General features: G+C 50.2%; 2 protein-coding genes across 2 annotated transcripts; both read left to right on the top strand.

Moving 5' to 3' along the window:
* The first annotated feature begins 1,602 nt into the window (after positions 1 to 1,602).
* LOC127186163 (X-linked lymphocyte-regulated protein 3A-like) lies at positions 1,603 to 8,950 on the top strand. Its single transcript, XM_051142636.1, has 8 exons — positions 1,603 to 1,690; positions 2,252 to 2,321; positions 3,001 to 3,035; positions 4,252 to 4,369; positions 5,084 to 5,183; positions 6,568 to 6,666; positions 8,708 to 8,803; positions 8,891 to 8,950. Exons 1-8 carry the CDS (start codon positions 1,603 to 1,605, stop codon positions 8,948 to 8,950), a joined length of 666 nt encoding a protein of 221 aa, XP_050998593.1.
* A 9,006-nt stretch (positions 8,951 to 17,956) lies between these two features.
* LOC127186175 (histone H2A-Bbd type 2/3-like) lies at positions 17,957 to 18,316 on the top strand. The gene has a single exon (XM_051142651.1). The coding sequence runs from the start codon at positions 17,957 to 17,959 to the stop codon at positions 18,314 to 18,316; it is 360 nt and encodes a 119-aa protein (XP_050998608.1).
* The last annotated feature ends 569 nt before the right edge of the window (positions 18,317 to 18,885 follow it).

Below are 18,885 nucleotides of genomic sequence, written 5' to 3'. Positions count from 1 at the left end.
GCCAATCAGAGAGCGTTGTATTGGAATGCAGGCCTAAACTAGGCAGGATTGGCCTCTGAGGGGAGGGCTGCTCTCTGGGGGAGCAGAGGGGCCTAGGTGGGTGAATGCTTCTGCTGGACTTCCTGGGGTGCGTCTCCAGAAGTGGGTGAGAGGCATCAGGAAACACTAAAGGCCTTGTGGCAGGACTGTGGGATCACCAAGTGAGAGGGTCCAGGAGAGTCCCTGAGGTGACTTCGCGAGCTTTGCTTGATTCCGAGATGGGCGAAGCACCAGGGCCAAGAGTATTTTTAAAAGGGGGAGATGAGGGCAGCAGGGCCCTAGTAGAGTGGGTGGGGCTGTCAGTGGGTTGGGGGAGGGAGTGGGGGCTTTACACATCTGTACCACCCTCTGGGGTTGTTTTGTTTTTGTTTTTGTTGTTTGATTGGTTGTTTTGGTTTTTTTTTTTTTTTTTTTTTTTTCGGCGTGTGGGTGTGCGTGTGTGTCCGTGTGTGTGTCCGTGTGCGTGTCCGTACGTCCGTGTGCATGTGTCCTTTTCTGGTGGTAGTGACCACCCTGGGCAGTGGGGGAAAAGGGGTCCAGAGGGTTGCAGGATTGAAGAGCTGAGTGTGAGCGTGGCGTGTAGAAGAGGAATGGATGGCCTTCCACCTATGCTCCTTGCATCTGGCTGGAGTCCTCAGCGGATACCTGGGCCCTGCTTATGTGCAGCCATGGGCCTTGCCTCAGCAGAAATCCCCCCTCGGGACCCCCCCCTCCCCCGTGTGACTGGGATGGGACATGGATGGGCCCCTTCACCAAACAGAGGCTTCTACATCCAAATCCCACAGGTGCCAGTTCAGGCCACTTCACCCTGGGAGTCTCTGCCTTTCCAGCCTTTCAGACAGAGAGGCACACTGGGAGGTGGGGCCTAGATCGGTATATATGGCTGATCATCCTCTGAGAAGAAGGAGGCTCCTGGAGGAGGAGGGTATCCTGGCCTGGGGGGCGGGGCTGGCAGGAGTTGATTGGCTACTGGGGAACTCAGTTCTATTGCTGGCCAGTTGGGACAGGGATCAGAGAGGAGCCTTATCTCACCTCACGAGTTAGGGAAGCAGCATCACAAAGAGGCATGCCCAAGGAAATCCTGCGAGGTGACACCAGGGTCTTCACTTCCAAATGGGACTGGACTAGGCCCCAGAAGGCGAGGCCAGAGGCCAGGGACAGGTCATGAGGGCTGCAGGGGTTGGGAAGGGTAAGTGGGACAGCTTATGGGCTGGGGGATGTGGCCCTGCTGACTGAGTTTGCCCCAGTGAGACTCCGGCATTAGGTGCCTTGTTTTATGGGGGCATGGCCCAGGATTTCCCCATCCGAGGGTTGGGAAAGCAACAGAGGGTACTGACCTTGGGTGGTAGGTGGATTGGGGAGCTCCGGGTTCAGACAGGGAAATGGGATGGCAGGCCAGGACACTGGTGACATCCTCTTGCCCTCTCACTGCTCCTGTACAGTGCCAAGACTGCTGCCCACACCCTGTGGGGTCCTGGTCCTTGTTCCCATTGCTATTCTGTAATCCCTTCCGGCATCTGAAGTTCCAGGCATCCTTTCTAGCCCAAGAAGATACTGGCCAGGATGGACACTGACGGCGCCGGCATGGGCTCAAGGCAGAATCCAAATCTCCCATCAGATGACACCCAGAACCCAGATGTATTGGCTCCAGGTAACGAAACAAGACAGAAAAAGAAGGGCTCCTGTAGGGCTGTGTCCACCACAGGGGACATCCTCAAATCTCTCGGAAGGTAGAACACTGAGTGGATGTGTTACATGGACATTTGTCGGAAAAGCAGGAGCTTCCAGATGCTGATAAGGTTTCTCAAGCTTGTTTGTGGATTTAGGTTCCCCTACCTGACATCCCCACTCCACAGGAACCCTGCAAGGCTCAGGAGGCGGCTCTTTCTAGTCAACATGCCTCTCTGGGAGCACATGGGTCCCAGGGACTGTCTGAAAGGTGTGTAGAGGTGCCTGCACAAGCTGCTCCCAGGGTCAGGGCAGTGTGTGTGTGTGTGTGTGTGTGTGTGTGTGTGTGTGTGTGTGTGTGTGTATGAGTGAGTACGTATATGTGAGTGTGGTGATTGTTTGTGTGCATGCTTTCTTTAAAAAGTGGCAGTAGTTGTTGGTGACTATGGGTTCTAGAAACCCCTTGGTGAAGCTGTTTCCTGTGGGGGATGATGAGAACGGCACACTTTGTCTCACAATATCTTCCCCTTTGTCTTTAATACAGCCAATGAAGAAGTCCTTGATGCCAGTAGGGAGGACGTTCCTTCCTCGGGAACAGAAGGGCAACATGCCAGGTGATACTTCAAAAAGAAAAAGAAAAAGAAAAAACAAAAAAAGTAAACCAAACCCATTCATAAAATACATTTAGAAGAGTCAGGCTGGAGAGATGGCGCAGTGGAAGAGTGCTGGGTGTACAGAAACCAGACCCTGAGTTCATATCCGCAGGACCAATGCACACCTTTCAGGCCCAGGGCGTGGGGGGTGGCAGAGGCAGGAGGGTTGCAGGTGCTTCCTCACCGCCAGGCAGCCCAACAGGATAAACTGAGACATGAGGAAAGAAAGAAAGAGACTCAGCAGTAAGTGAGATGTGTGCAGGCCATCAGCGTCCTGGGCCCGTGGAGCTCAGAGGCCCCAAAACACTCACCCTGCAGTCAGCTGGTCAGATGTTCAGTGTGGTAGAAAATGATAATCCCACGCCCACAGCAGGCGGCAAGTCCTGTCAGAGACCTTGTCTGACAGGGGTAAGGTGGAGACGGGTAGAGGAGGACACCCCACTTCTATCTCTGACTGCATCACACGTGCGCACATGCCCTTCCCTTGCATGCAAAGAAATCTAGAAAAGTCGGTGTCCACTCTTGAACCGTGAACTGAGTGTAGGCCTCGTGGCCCACTCCACTTCCTCCCCTCACACAACAAAACTAGCCTTCTGTACAGACTGAAGTAAAAATTTAATATCATTTTTTTTTTTGGCAGGAAGGAAATACAGGATTTATTTGAAGAATTTGAAGGTATGTTCTAGGAGAGGGACACTAGGAATTTGAGGAAACGGTTTGACACAAAGAAGTGAAAGGCGAGCAAGCTATTACTTGGCAGACAAGAGACGTGTGTTGGGTGCCTTGTTCTCACACACGCAGTATCAAAGTTGTGTTCATCACATTGCCAGCTCTCTACTTCACGTTCGTTTTCGGTTGGAAGAACATGGCGCCTGTGGTGTAAAGACTCTTACTGCCTCGCTGTGAGATATTTACACCTCGGATGAGCTGATGTGTCTTTCTGGGGTTTATTCACCCGAGGGACGTATCTGTTTTTAATACCACATTTTTGCTTCACTGATTTGTACTCTAGACCAGTTCTTTTGTGTGTGTGTTGGGGGCGGGGGGTTGTGAGTGCCAAGACCTCTTAAGTGGCTGCCCACTGTTTCATGTGCAACAAATAGCACACAGAGTGGAAAGCTGAAGTCAGCACTGGTAGCCTGCGACCACTGTATGATCAGACTGAGTCCTGCTTTAAATGGCATTCAGACGTTTGTCACATGAACTGTTAAAGGAATTGCAAACTGAGGACAGGCTGGGAGAGCTCCAGAATTTTCTGAGGGAAAGTTCCATGTAGACACTCTTCAGGACTCTGGTTAGGGGTGGGGCTGGGTGGGAGAGCTCCTGCCTACTGTGCTCAAGACTCCAGGTTCCATCCCCAGTCACTGCAGACCTTCCCACAGATCAGTGTGGGCTTTCTCCCCCTTTAAATGATCCAGGATCTCTACCTCATCTGATCTGTCTACAAGCCACGATGGCTACAATAATAACGGCGCTGGCATTAATTACTCATCTGTGAGCCTTTGGAGATTTCTGTTAATGGACTGCTTTTGTACTTTTGTGTAAAGTATCCCAGGAGTCCCTATGAACGTGTCCTTGAGCTGAAGTGTGCCTAGAATGTTGGTTAAGGTTACACTTTGTAGACGGGGTCTCGGTTAACGAAGCTACACGGTGACTTGATACACTTTTTGCTAAGTCCCCTCCATGCTGTTTTCTATGGAATACACAGACAGTAAAATGCAACTGTCCCATTTCACATTAAGGTCATAAGCCACTGGAATCGCTGGCTGAAGGAGAGGAGGCAGACAGTCTTTCCATTGACGTAGCATTTCCATGTATTGATGACAAGCGTCTCTCCAGCACCACCGAGGTAGCTTTGTGGGAATGCTTATGAGATTGCATTTCAATACAGGGCCCATTCAGAACTTTCGTCATGGAAACAGAGAAGGATTCAGAGCCATCCTCACCGCGTCTTTCCAAGCCATGGAGCAGAAGGTGGAGGATGTTCTAAAACTCCAGTGTGAGCAAAGGTAAGGTTGTGGCTTCTTGGTGCTTTGATCCCAGGCCCGTTGACGGTTGCTTAGTTAAGGAGGATGGCAAGAGGTCGAGGACCAGCCATGAGGCCCACTGGCTCTGTTGGAAAGTGTATTCGTCTTTGTTTTTCTATAGAATAGACTTCCTTTTGTGTGATACCCTCAAATCGTGGTAACTGAAGTCAGCCGTGTTTCCTAAGGACGAAATAAGGTGTCTGGGCACAGCGCAGCTGAATCCATGTAGCAGTAAGGGAGGTTGGGTGTGGCATGCACATGCTGGGTGCAGTGAGCTTGGAACCCTCAAAGCATTGACCCCAGCAGTGGATCGGCAGTTCAGTGCAATAGGAAGTGAAATTCTCTCTCACCTGCGCTGTTGTTCAGAATTCAAGAGCGGTGTTTGCCACACTTCCATAAGGAAATCCTCACTGGCGTGAACGCGAGGAAGACTAGGGAGGCCTCTGCAAAATTCTGGCCCTAGGAGCTGCGAAGCGACTTCTCTCTCGACCAAGGAGGAGCAGATGCCGTTAGTGAAAGACCACAGAATCCACCTCATTTCCCTTTTCCCTGTCAAAATGTTAAAGGGAGGAAAACCACAGAGGAACCTTTCCACCTCTGTCCATCCATAGAGTTAGGGAGGGCAAGTCAGTCGGGCTTTCAGGGCAATTTCCTCATGCTGTGCAGGAGTATCTCACACACTGTTGTCTTTTATAGGCAGAAACTTTATGAAGACTATTCTCTTCAGATCCTGAGTTTGAATAGGAAGTTAACCGCAGATGCACATCAAGTCAAGAAGCAGGCAGAAAATCTCGCTGTGAGTATCTGGCTTAGCTGGGAAGGAGTCCCTTGTGTCAGCATCGCCAAGTCAGGATGGAAAGAGACAGGACATGAGCTCAGGCAGACAAGCAGGGTGTTGTCTGTGGTGAGGAGAGAGACATGTTCCTTTTCTGCAGAGAGATGACTGAGTGAGGAGCCAGTGTGGGGGTGGAGTGTGTGTGTGTGTGTGTGTTTGTTTGTGTGTGTGTGTAGTTGAGTGAGGAGCCATCGTGGGGGTGGAGTGTGTGTGGAGTTGGGGGTCTGAGCTGTCACTGCTTAGAGAGAGTTCAGGGGAAGGTATGGGAGAGTATGCTGAGGGGGTGAGCCCTTCATGATCCAAGATGTGAGGACACCCAGGAGCAGCAGGCCCACACAGCCTTCTGACACAGTGAACTGGGATGAAGCCTGGGAGCAGTCAGTGTGGCTGTGGCAGAGCAGGTGGAGACTCAGCTTTCAGAGGCTGCATTGCAGGTCAGACCAGCCCAGTCCCATAGGAGAAGAGGGGGAAGGCTTCAGGCCAAGATGGAAGAGGAGGTGTGATGACAACTGACTCGCCTTTAAACCGGAGATGGGACTGAGGTTTAGAGAGGCCATGGGTGGGGGGCATAGCTACTGGACTCTGAACAGTGCTGTCCATGAGGGCTCCCTCTTCCTGGCCATGGACGGGGCTGCCGTCCTGAAGATTCTGGCTTCCCAAAATGGAGAAGCAGAGGCCGGATTCCCGAGGGGGATTGGAGGCACCATCCAGCCAGGTGGTCAGAAGCTTGGCCTCTGAAATGCCAACTATTGCAGCGCAGTCACACAGTCCAGCCCCTTGCTAGTTGTGCCGACTCGGGAAAACAGTGTAGGGCCCCAGGTTCCCAGGTGTGGAAGGAGAGATACTTAAAAAGCCCCTATCTCACAGAATTGGTCCAAAAGGTTCCCTTCGATGTGTCTTCCTATATTGGTCCAGAACAGTATCTGAAGCAAGTCTTATAGACTCGATCCCTGTTAAGCATCTTACTGTTGGCTCTGCCCTTGCTGGAAAGGAGTAAAGGGAGTGGGCTCCTGTGTGCTGGAGTGACAAAAGATGGGGACGCTCAAGGTCAATTCTGTACATACAGAGAGTTCACCAGATCCGGAGGCCCCTGATGGCCGAGTTTTCAAGTCTTCCGGAACTCACAGGAATGTTTAGAATACTGTTAGGTGGGGACCCTTCCCGTCCAATGAGTGGTCTTCCCGTTACGTGTCTCATGTACATCCGTCCATCGTGTTAACTGGAAAACTCTGACAGTCGTTTCATTCCGTCTCTTTTGCAGAAATAGGATACAGAATTGAGTTTCCGTAAGCTTTCTGTTTCCCCCTGAATTGCTCTTTACACCTTTTGCTGTCTGTGTTTGCAGACTATGTTTATGGAGCAACGGAAGTTGGTTCACCAATCCCTGACCCTTCAGAAGGAGAGGATGGAGGAATTTAAATCACTGTGCGAGCAATACTTGGAGGTCTGTTGTACATTCTGACAAAGCAACCTGTACACGGGGGACATGGAATATTCTGGCATTCCCTCCGTGCTTTGGTCGCCACCTTTGGAAAGTCACCTGTAAACACCTTCCAGCATTATCCTCCTGTTCCATGTTCCCTGTAAACCTAAGTACAAAATGGGTCTTTAGTTTTAGGATTCACTTGTGGTTAGGAGACGCATTAGAAGCAGCAACTGCTGCCTTGGTAACCTCATCCAGGGTTGTTCGTATTGTATAAGGCATCAGTGCTTTTCAGATCGCCTCATCCTGTCTCACAGTGCATGTTTCAATGTGCATGTATGTGTGTAGGCCACAAGTCAGCTCTGGGCACCTTCAGTCACTCTTCATCATATCTTTCATCTTTTTTATTTCCTCTTTTTTTTTTCTTGCGATGTACTTCTGGCTCCCCTGGGACTCACTAGGTACTCCAGGGCTGGACTCAGACTCACAGAGATCCTCCTGCCTGCCTCTGCCCTCCGAGTACTGGGATTAAAGGCCTGTACCACTATGCCTGGCTCCATCGTATCTTTTTGAGACAGGATGGCTCAGTGGTCCTTGAGCTCAGCACTATGGTTTGCCTGGCTGTTCTCCAGGTCCCCAAGGATCTGCCTGCCGTGCCCCACCCAGTTCTGTGTGTCACTTCGATGTGCCCCAGGTGCAGGCCTGGCTTTTAATACGTGTGCTGGGGAGCTCAAGCTGGCTCTTTATGCTTCTGGAGCCCGTTCCTCGTCCGCTGAAACTGTCTTCCCTGCCAGAGGCCGCTCTGACAGTACCCAACAAACCCTAGATCAGGGAGCGAGGACTGAGAAATAAAAGAAGGGAAATAAGAAAGTGTGGCAGGGCTTAAGTCAGAAACACAGGGTAGGCTGCAGTCAGTGCTGCAGGACCCTTGACTTTATTCACCAGTTCAATTCCTACACACCTGAGGCACGGGAAAACAATGCAGAAGGTCGCTCTGAGGAGATAATGCTGAGGTTCTCACGGGAAGAACGGGGCAGTCTCTATTGACCCCTCAGCCTTGAGAGCAGTTGTGAATGTAAGACGGCTTCCAGATGTGGTACCCAGTGGGAAAAGTAAGCGGGAGACTGGGAGATTGTGAATCGAGAGTTACCCTGTGTAGTAGGCCCGGCTTCGTAAGTTCCTCCTAAGCAGGTTCGCCCATGCTGTCTGCAAGGCGCATAGCTATGGACAAAAGAATTAGATGCAGCATTCTGTGGTTTTGTTCAGACTTACTTGATGTGAATTGGCTTGTTCAAGTTGCGGCTAAAACTTTGATCATCCAGAGTAATTAAGATGACCCAAAACAACTGAGTGGAAAGGATTCGACCCTAGCTCTCTTCTGATTGTCCCTTCAGACAGCCAGCACTGCCAGTGTCTGTTCCTGCTGAAATGTCATTCTTTTGACAACTCGGTGGCCCAGAAACCTGCCTGCCCATTCCAAGGTTAAGGTCTCGGTGTTGTTCCGCATCACCAGACTGTGGAAGAGATCCTGCAAAGTTTCATCATCTCTCCACTGTATTTAACAAAACCGCTTAGATGTGGTGTGTGCTCTCTCTGAAAAAGGAACTGTGGGCGGCGGTAGGGGTGTGGTTGGAGACCTTGATTTTTAATTTCAGGGGTGCAGTAGTCATAGTACCGGGCGGGGTATTCTGCCTGGCAAAGAATAGCGGTAAATGGGCTGCTGCCTCATGTTGTCTGCTTTCATTTGTCTCTGCTTGCTTTTCTTCTTGCTGTGCCGGGTGAGGCGGTCCAGCGTCTCACACATGTTAGGCAAGCACCCTTGCCCTGGGCCGCCCCCATGCCTAACAGCTCCTGACTTGAACGTGTACCAGGGCATTGGGAAGTGGCAGTGTCTGTGCCGCTTTGGTGGGCATTTTGGTCTTCACGTTGCACATGGCGTGTGCTAGTTTTGGGGTGATCATACCGTCTCCTTTACCGCCTTTGCTCCCTTATAGATGTTGCTCTTCGCATTTGTAAGCCAAGGTGACCGGGGCTGATTTCTGCACCTGTCTCTTCACTTTAGAAACTTGAGTTGCTGAGGGACTCTCGGGGAAATTCCGTGGCTGAAGAGCTGAGGCGTCTCATAGACACCTTGGAAATGAAACTGCTGATGGTCAACGTGAGTACCGAGTCTTTCCCATACAACACGAGGGTGGACAGGCGCTATTTGCTTTAAACCCGTTTAATATGCCCTTGTACTTGACAGCGCCAGCAAGAGAGTGCTGCTGCTGCTCAACAGTCCCTCCTGGACCTGTTATTCTCATAATCCTTTGAGGAACAAGAGCCCTTGTGAGGGGAGCGGAAACCAGCCTGGTGAAGCCGCTTGTGGTGCAGCTTGCAGCTTCAGCAACTCCATCTTCCTGGGTTCTTCTGTTCCCAAAGGCACCGCTTTCTGTTAAAACCCAAATAAACCCAAGGATTTGTGTGACGGCAGTGCAAAGGTGTCTGTTGGAAGGTCCAGCCCTCCTCCGTAGTAATGGCAGGTTTCCTCGGTAGTGCCACAGTTACCAGTCGGCAGTGCATTGATGCCTGTAGGCTGGGTTCTCATACCTCAGCAATGCTTTCCCCAGTTAGCAGGCCCAAAGAGTGCATGGTCCATCCTTGTCATCTCCACAGGGAAATGACCGGAGAAGAGGCAGTTCTCCCCTTACATTCTGCTCTTAAATTTGTTCCGTCTTGGAGCCTATGGAAATGACCTTAAGCTTCCTAAGTGACTGTGCTCTGTATGCTTTAAAAGTCTGTGCCTCGAGAGTGGCTGGACTGGTAGACGCCATTAAACTGCCCTGGTAAGACAGACATGAGTGACGTGACGTGAGTTTGTGAAAACATACCTTACAAACAAACTTTACAAGGTCCATCAATTAAATGTGGCCTACTGCCTAATGTCATCTGTCTGTCACACGAAGACTGGATCCTTAGCACGAATACTGCTTAATTCGCCATGGTTTATGTATTTCATCCCTTGTATGGATAGGAGTAACCAGAGTGTTTTGGGTTTCAAATGTCTTGTGCGTGTAGTATGTGCACCGGCAGAGATACAGAAGGTGTCCGGTATGGTTAAGGAGCTTGTCCTGTGATTTCCTTCATGTATACCATGGGAAAACTGTTCTTGGAAACTTTTGATCTAATAAGCATGAAATTGTTTCAGACTTGCTGGGAACGAGTCCTCTAATTGCACCCTCTGCCTTGGCATTTCACACCTCTTGGAACAAAAAACACGGCCCCTTGCCGTGTAGAGGTGTGTTATCCATCACCTGGGTTTGCGCGTGGGTTGTCTCACTGTGGTGTGGTGTGGTGCGTGGAATCATTGAGGACAGGGTGTGTTCAGCATCTCCCACTTGCTGCACGTGGACTTGCATTCGTCCACAGTGATTGAGACCTTCCCCTCTGGGCTCAGCTTACTTGCTCAACTTTGCCTTATCTGGGGGAACTTCCCACAAGCTCTCCCATGGTGTTCCACCCTGTGGGAGCAGGAAGGTCCTTGCACCCTCAGACCTCCAGGGAAACCAGGAACGTTAAGCAAGGAGAGTTGCCTCTTCAGTGGGAAAGGTGTAAAGCCTGCCATTCCATCCAGAAATCTGGGAACTGGAGGCGATAAAAGAGCCAGGTGCTCTGAGTTAGCTGATGGGCCGGGCCATATTCAAGCCCCTAAAGCCAGGCCCGGAGATGGATAGTCATCTAAATGACACTTGCAGCCTGGAGCTCGCTGAGTTCCCACAACCGGGAATGGAGGTATCGAATAGTCTAAATGGCCCATATGATATCTGTGCAATCAAGGGCTCCCTCAGGCTCATACCCGAGAGATACCTAATGATCCTGAATGGCCCTTATGCTATCTGTACAGGCAGGCGCTCCCCCAACCAGGGACCTGATATCCCTAATAGTCCCAGTGACCCTTGCAGTACCTGCACAGCCAGGGGGCTCCCAGGAGCACATGCAAGGAGGATTGCAGATTCCTAATAGTCTAAATGACCCTTAGGTGATTACGGATCCGAGGGCTCCCCTAAGCTCCAAACACCAAGACCCGAGATACCTCATAACCCCAAGTGACCCTTACATTGTCTGTACAAGCAGGTACCCCACCTCCCCTAGGTCTCACAACCAGGACCTGAGATAGCTAACAGTCTACATGACCCTTAGATCATCTGTGCAGGCAAAAGCCTTCCAACCCAAGCTCCTACAGCCATGACTGGAGAGATCCAACAAAGACTACAAAGGACCCTTAGGTTCTTTGTAGAGGCAGGCCCCATGCCACGCTCCCACAACCGGTCCCAGAGATACCTCATAGTCTCAATAAGCCTTGCGTCATCTGTCCAGCAAGGGACATCCCAGGGTCACACAGCCACGACCAGGAATGTACCCAACCGTCTAAATGATCCTCAAGATACCTGTACAGCCAGGGGCTCTTCCAAGCTTCCACAACAAGCAGTGAAGATACCTAGTAGTCTAAAGGACCCCATCTGTCATCTGTACAGTCAAGGGCTCCCCCGAGCTCTGAAAAGCAAGACCCGAGATACAGAATAGTTTTAACGACTTTTGGATTATCTGTACAGCAAGGGGCCCCCCCCCAACAACTTCCCACAACAAGCATGGCAGATACCTAATAGTCTAAATGACCCTTACAATATCTGTACAGCCTGGGCTTCCCCCTAGCTACAACCACCAGTCTAATTTACCTTTAAATTATCTGTCCAGCCAGGGGCTCCCCTAAGCTCCCGAAACTAGGACCTTAGAATCCCTATAGCCCGATAACCCTGTACATTGGGGCTCCCTAAAGCTCCCACAGTGAAGCCCTGAGATGCCTAGCAATCTAAAACGACCCTTAGGTTATCCTCATATCCTGGAGCTCCCCAAGCTCCCACAACCAGGGCCAGGGATACCCAATAATTTACATGGCTGTTATTCTATCAGTACCTCAGTATAGGCAGAGCTCCACCCTCGCTCTCCCCCCATGACTCAGACAACCAGGAGTGGAGATACCTAATAGTCTAAGGGGCCCTTAAAGTACCTGTACAGGGAAGGGCTCCCCCAGGCTCCCATAACCAGGACCGGGGATATGTAACGGCACAAATGACTTCTAAGCTGTATGCTTGTAAGCTTCACTGTATAAATGAGACAAGGACAGATCTGCCCCGCCCCACCCCCGAGGCCCCTAAGCTAGTATAGGGAGCCTAAGCTCAGAAGCCATCTTCTTGGAAGAAATGCCATGTACCCTGGGTGGAGTTTCTATGTAATTACACTTCCTTGTGTACTAGGGACTGGGTTACTCCACAAAATACTTTCCCTCAATACACAGTTTTTAAATATACTGACAGTAAACACATTGCCTGGTGTCAGACTCCCTGAAGTTTGATCCTGGTTGACAAAGTCAATCTCAACCTTGTGCTGAGTATTTGGGGGCAGGGAGTTGTTGTTGTTTTGTTGGTTTTGGTTTTCGAGACAGAGTTTCTCTGTGTAACAGCCTAGGCTGTCCTGGACTTAGTTTGTAGACCAGGCTGGCCCCGAACTCACAGTGATCTGCCTGCCTCTGCCTCCAGAGTGCTGGTATTAAAGGTGTGTGCCACCACTGCCCAGCTCAACTGAGTTTCTCTTCTTACTTGTTTTCTGAGTGTTCCACTGCCTGCAGTGACACCTGCAGAGACCACCTCCTCACCACTCTCTCTTCTATGCAAACAAGGTGACATGCAAAAGTGTCATCCATAGGTGACATCACAGACAGCAGGTGAGGGCATGTGAGTTGGCGAATTTTACAGATCAGGAGCGAGAGGAAACTAATTACCCAGTTATGAAGTGGCCAGGGTGCTGGGCACACAGCTGAGAGTCAGCCCTGGGTAGTGACAGCACATCTGTCACACTGCACAGTGTGGACCATACGAAGAAGGGCTATAGCACATGGCCTTGCAGAGGACGCAGACCAGAGCTGCGTTCTTTGCTCCTCCACAGAAGCAGGTTTTCAGGGAAGTGATGCAGGTGTGGAGATGTTTGGACACAGGCCGAACGTCTGTGTCAGAGGGGAGCTAACCCTTCTCATCGGGCTCCCTTCTGTGCCAGTTGGGCATGCCCTGCAAAAAGGGTCATGGCCCTGTTTGTGCAGAAATGCAAGCGAAGCTTCCTGGGGAAAACGAAAGTGCCTGAGTCAGCAGTTAAGAAGGTGTCAACTCTGTTCTGCTGTGTGCCAAGCTCGCCCTTTGCTGCATCCACACTGCTGGTGACCTGAGGGGTAAACAATGCATGGGCTCACTGCATTTTTATGCAAGCACAGTCGAATTCTTTCAGGGCTCCTCCAAAGCACACTAGAGCCCCACAGCTGGTAAGGCTTCTAAGCCCTATCATTTCCAGTGTGCGGACCTCAGCACAGACTCATCGGCACATGTCAAACCAGAGCTGAGGACGTTGTGTAGGCCAGAGGGGCATCCTGAACGTGGGAGGTAACAGACAACGGGAAACCCAGGCCCAGAGAAAGTGGGGAGAAGGTGGACCCTGTTGCTGTGCAGACTCGGCCTTCTCCTACGCACCAAGGCTATGGGGGTATGAGTCGGCTGTGCTTGTGCACTTCGGTGGGGGCGACAGATTGTCTGCCTCTCCTAAGGCGGCCTCTCTTTGGACCATGACTAGAGGACCTGACCCTACTAAGTACCAACTTTATTTAAAGCCCTGAGGACCATAGCCAAGTGGTAAATGAAAGCAAATTTACCTATTGTGGTAAACTTTCGGAGCTTGTATTTCACTGAGGCCACAAGCCACTGTTCACACAGGAATAGTATCTGTATGGTATAGAACTTTTGCCATCTTTTCCCAGGCACAGAGTGCATGCACTTCATTCTGTTATACTTATTGGCTAGTGATTCTGCATTGGCAAGCTATGCCGGCCTCTCACTGGTGATTTTCACACCCTGGAGAATGAACATATGTGTGCTTCTAATACCGGTGAAAAGGAAAATTTCCTACCAAATGACAGTTTCCTATGAAAATCTCCAGCCTATTCTCGTATTGCCACTGGGCTAAATTATTGTGAATAGTAAAATCACCTTGAGATTAAATTTTAGCAGTGTCGAGGAGCACAAGGTTCATTTTAGTATTCATTTTTTTGTTATTGTCTGTGTCTTTCTGTGTGTGTGTGTCTGCGCAGGTTCATTTGGATTCCTGTGGATGGCCATTACCCTGGAATTGTAGTTGCTGGTGACTGTGAGCCACCTGAAGTGGGTGCTGAAAACCAAACTCAGGTCTCCTGCAAGCATTGTAACCACTCTTCATCGCTGGGCCATCTTCCCAGTTCCAAACTATCTTTTATAGACATACACATATATATAAAAAAAAAATGGGCTTGAGCCCTCTGTTCCCCCCTGAATATTCATTACATATTTTTCTTTCTATATCTGTCAAGTGTATTTCAGGATCCGTTTCAACGATTTTAGATGGTCCAGAATAAAGAATGTGTTTACTGAATTAGGTCATGGTGAGTGAGTTTATGAAACTGGCAAAAGATTAATTTAAAAAAATAAAAGTAAGGCAAAGGGCTGGAGAGATGTCTCCACAGTTAAGAGCACTGTCTGCTCTTGCCTAGGTCCTGAGTTCAATTCCCAGCAACCACATGGTGGCTCACAGCCATCATTTGTACTGTGATCTGCCATGTGGGTGTACATGCAGACAGAGCACTCACATACATAAATAAATCATTTTCAAAAAGTAAGTGAAAACTCACTAAGACTTTCATAACGAGGTGTTAAAGTATCGTTAAGAAACGCTCGTGTTCTTATGGTATCTGTTAACACAGAGCATGCTTAGAAAACCTATTGCGGATAGGGAGACAGAAATAGTTGTGTTCCACACATTTTGTTTGCGTCTCCAGCCTATTCGCATACTGCCGGTATTCTAAATTGATGTGATATTGAGATGGCTTTGACCTTCAGGGCTCACTGCTTGTTGTAAGTGCGTAATATATACTATATTGGCAAATTGTCAAGGGCTGCCTGTGGTTGTTGAGAGCCAGCACTGACAGTCAGGTAGCCCCTCTTAGGCCAGACTCCACCATGCTTATGTCAAGTGTCCTCTGAGACCCTTGATTTAGATACCCTGCCTCTGTGACAGGGAAAAAGGGGAGCAACAAACAGCAGTGGGTGCTTAAAAGCATGCGTCCTTAACCCAGCGCCTTTGACCACCGCGTGCAGGGGTGGTGCACACCTATCACCCCAGCACTCAGCACGCAGAGAGGCAGGCGGGTCTCTGTGAGTTCATGGCCAGCCTGGTCTACAGGGCGAGTCCAGGGCAGCCTGGGCTACACAGAGAAACCTGAAAAACAAAAAACCAAAACAACACAAACAACGCGTGCATCCCTAAGATAGCTACAAGGGGAAGCATGCCCAACAAGGGTTACTATAGTAACAGCACGTTTGACCCCCTCACGGTATAAAGTGCCTGTAACATGGAAACTGGTCTGTGGGAAGGATGTTCTGCCCAGGACCCTCTTGATCTGTAACTCCAGCCTGTTTCAGCAGGTCTTTCCAATCATTCCTGGTGGGTGTATTAAATGCCAAGTTTAACGATGTTACCTCTGTTCTCTTAACCAGGCTGCCTTACTCTTTTCGACTAAATATCCTAAGTGCCTGATTTCATGATGTGTTGCTGTCCGTTTCTGCTATTTATATGCCGTAGATCATTTATATATACATACATATATGTATATTTTTTATATATAAATATATATATATTTACTTTTGTTTGCTATGTACATAATAAATGCACCCAATTGAAACCCAAACCATAGATCATTGTTCTATAGGAAAGGGTGACCTTTAAAACAGTAATTGGTGTACTGGAAAGATTCAAAACACACAATGAAGAAAGAAAGAGAGTGAGAGACCTAGACAGTAGGAGACACACACCCACACACCCATACAACACACACACACACCGAGAGAGAGAGAGATTAAGTTTTATTTTATGTGTGTATCTGTGTTTTTTGGAAATGGACCCAGGTCCTCTGCAAGAGAGACAAGTGCCCTTAAACAATAAGGTGTCTCACAAGCCACCAATGAGGCTTTCAAATGATAGGCCTTCCTTATGCAATCCCATTTTGTTGTTGTTGTCAACCTGCTGAGTATACTTGATTTTTGTATGGACTGCCTTTTCAGAATTTGGAAGATAGGGCCCGAGTGTATAGCACATAGGAATTAGCTACTGATGTGCAACTTGGCAAGTTCTCCTCAAGCAGGGAGATCTCTACCAGGTGCAAGCTTATAATTATTTGCATACGAATGTGATAACTCACACATGCTTTGTTCAAGTTCTGGTTAGTCATTTGGACGAACTGTAATAGTTCAAAATGAAGTAAAAGCAATTCCTTCCTTATTTATTGTAGTGGGAGTTTTGGTTTCTTTGTAATTTCAGCTGTGTTATGTAAATATGTTTTTGTTTTAATCCCAGGTGTGGGATTTCAGTTTGCACAGAGCTGCTAACCTTCTCCTGGTGAGAGCGGCTTTAGCCACCTGGTGAGGCCTTCCTCCTCTGGTTGCATGGAGAGGGGCGTGGTCTAAGGCTCTGGGGATATACATGAGAGCCCAGAGAGAGCCTGGCGAGGCAGGTGGTATCGGCCTCTGGCCCATGGCAGTAGGAAGAGACCAGAGTTGGACGGACGGTGTGGTGGTTTGGAGCAGAGAATCGCAGTGGCCTTTAGGAGACTGCTGGCTGGCTGTGTCTACTGTGGCAGAGATCGGAATAGCCCCAAAGACCATTCGACCTCAAACAGCCAGAAGAAGTAAAGGGGCCCCCACTCCCTAGTAACCTCCTCTCTTCCAGATAGCAGTGAGAGGTTGGAAGGGAGATTGAGGCCTAAAGACCCCAAATGAAGTAGAGTTTTCAAGAAGAGCACTAAGCCTGGCAGTGTTGGCCCACACCTTTAATCCCAGGACTCAGGAGGCAGAGGCAGGAGGATCACGGTGAGTTCTAGGCCAGCCTGGTCTGAAAAGCGAGTCCAGGACAGCCAAGGCTATTACACAGGGAAACTCTGACTCGAATATAAATAAATAAATAAATAAATAAATAAATAAATAAATAAATAAAAGAGAGCACTGAAGTACATGTATAAACACGTGTGTTAACAACAGCTAATTTAAAGCACCTTTGAGTAGGGTATGTCCTGATAAACTCGTTAAAGGAAAAGTCTGTCAAAATCAATGTGTATATGATTGCAAGTGTTCCTTTTCTGAAATTATTTTCAAAGAATTCTCCTCATGGTGGGACCTAGCGTGTGAGAAGGCTACAATTCCATGGGTTACCTTTTAAGTGATTTCCCCGTCGCTGTGACGAGATACCCAGACAGAGGCAACTCTCAGAAGGATTCATTTCTGCTCACCACTGTAGTCCACCATGTTGCAAAAGTGCTTCGTATGAGGAGTTTGAAGTAGCGAATGACGCTGTGTTTTCGGCCCTATTTTTCGGCTGTGGAGAGGAATGTAGGAGCCCTGGTTCAAGCGGCTGCGTGGGGGAGCCCCAAGAAACTTGTGTCCCTTGTGGGAAACGTGTTGAATCAAGGACGCTAAGTGAAAGGGGCAGACACGGGTACCCAAAAGAGGCTACCCATTACCGAGTGATTCCACCTGCAGGGCCTGTCCAGCTCCAGCACCAGCCGCCTTGGCAGAAGGCAGATTAGTGGCTCCTGGGCACCGGAGACCCGCAAAGCTGTAGCTTGGTGTGGGACACTTGCTCGGGGTGCTGACTTTGAGTCTCCACACGCAAAACCGGGGGAATGGCCTCAGGTCTGCAGAGGTGCCAGGAGTACTGGGGAGAGGGAAAGGGAGTACATGCTTCACGGGTAGGGGCGGGGAAAGTACCATAGAAGCCGGAAATAGCGAAGGATTGGTTCTCCAGGGCAACACTCAGATGCCGCCCCCCTTCCCAGCACTACCCATCCCACCCCCCCATCCCAACCCCGCACCCCTTTCCCCACCCCCATCCCCGGCGGGCATCTTATTTCCTAGAAGGTTCCTCTGGCAACAGAGGTGTCAAGGGGACCTCTGTGCCCCTAGCGAGGGCATGCCAGGAACCTTGCCATATCTGCAGCACGAGTGCCCTAGCGGGACCCGGCTGCGACCAATGAGAGAGAGGTCACTAGGATGCGCCACCAGGAGCAGAGGAGGACCATTGGGCCTTGGCATCATCCATCGGGTCCCTCCCTGGAGGCCCACAGCCCAATGGCCCACCCAGCCTAGCGCAGCAGCCAGGTGGAGCCAGCGGACCTGTGAGGTCTCACTCAGAGGCCAGCATGCCCTGAGCCATGCAGACCAGCCTTCGTCAAGGGGCTTCGTCTCGCAGCTCCCGCAACTCCAGAGCCCAGCTGACCTTGTCCGTGAGCCTGGTGGAACACCAGCTTCGGGAGGGCGCCCATGGCCCGCGGCTGAGCAAAAGGGCGCCCCTCTTCCTGACCGCCATCCTGGAGTTCCTGGTGCGCAGTCTACTGGAGCAGGCAAGAGGTGAGGCCCAAAGCAGAAGGGCCCAGAGGCTCATCACCCCGCAGCTGCTGGAGGCTGCTGTCTACAGCAACGCCCTGCTTGGACAACTGCTCCAATCCATCACCATCTCCCAGGTGGCCCCGCCTGAGGCCCACAGGAGTCGCCAGGGCCACAGTGGTCCCTAGCTAGGAGCCTCTGCCTCAGTTGCCCTTTGCCCCCACCGTTGCCGCCTTCCCTGCTGCCTTCGCTGCCGCTGCCCTTGCTGTCTCCTGGCTCTGAGTTCCCCACCAGCCCATCTGCCTGCCCCTTCTATCCATCACACTCCATCAGTTCATCCCACCCAGTCTTCTCACAGTCAGCCTTGCTTAGCTGGGCACCCTGGTTGCTTGCATTCTTATTAAAGCTTTAGTTTGAGAAAAGCATGGCCTTGCTTCTCTGGCTGTTCCTTAGGAGATGGGAAGGGCACAGGGATGGGTGTGAGGGTGCTACTTGGAGAGGAGGGATTTACTTTACCTTCTGCACACTTGGCCAGCCTGGGTTCTTCCTGATGAGGTGACCCTGCCTCTTTTGGGCTGCACGGGCATCTTCCCATTATCCCAGAAGTTGTCGGCAAGAGGCTACTCAAAAGTCTTTAGGATAGGTCCTCTGTTTCCAAACCGGGCTTCTCATTGCTTTCACAATAAACCACACCACAATTGCCCCTGTGCAATCAAGATACATCTTCCCAGCCAATACTGGAGTCCCTTTCTGTCTT

Source organism: Acomys russatus, unplaced genomic scaffold (assembly GCF_903995435.1).
Source record: "Acomys russatus unplaced genomic scaffold, mAcoRus1.1, whole genome shotgun sequence".
Classification (NCBI taxonomy): domain Eukaryota; kingdom Metazoa; phylum Chordata; class Mammalia; order Rodentia; family Muridae; genus Acomys; species Acomys russatus.
This window is presented reverse-complemented; position numbering and strand designations above follow the sequence as displayed.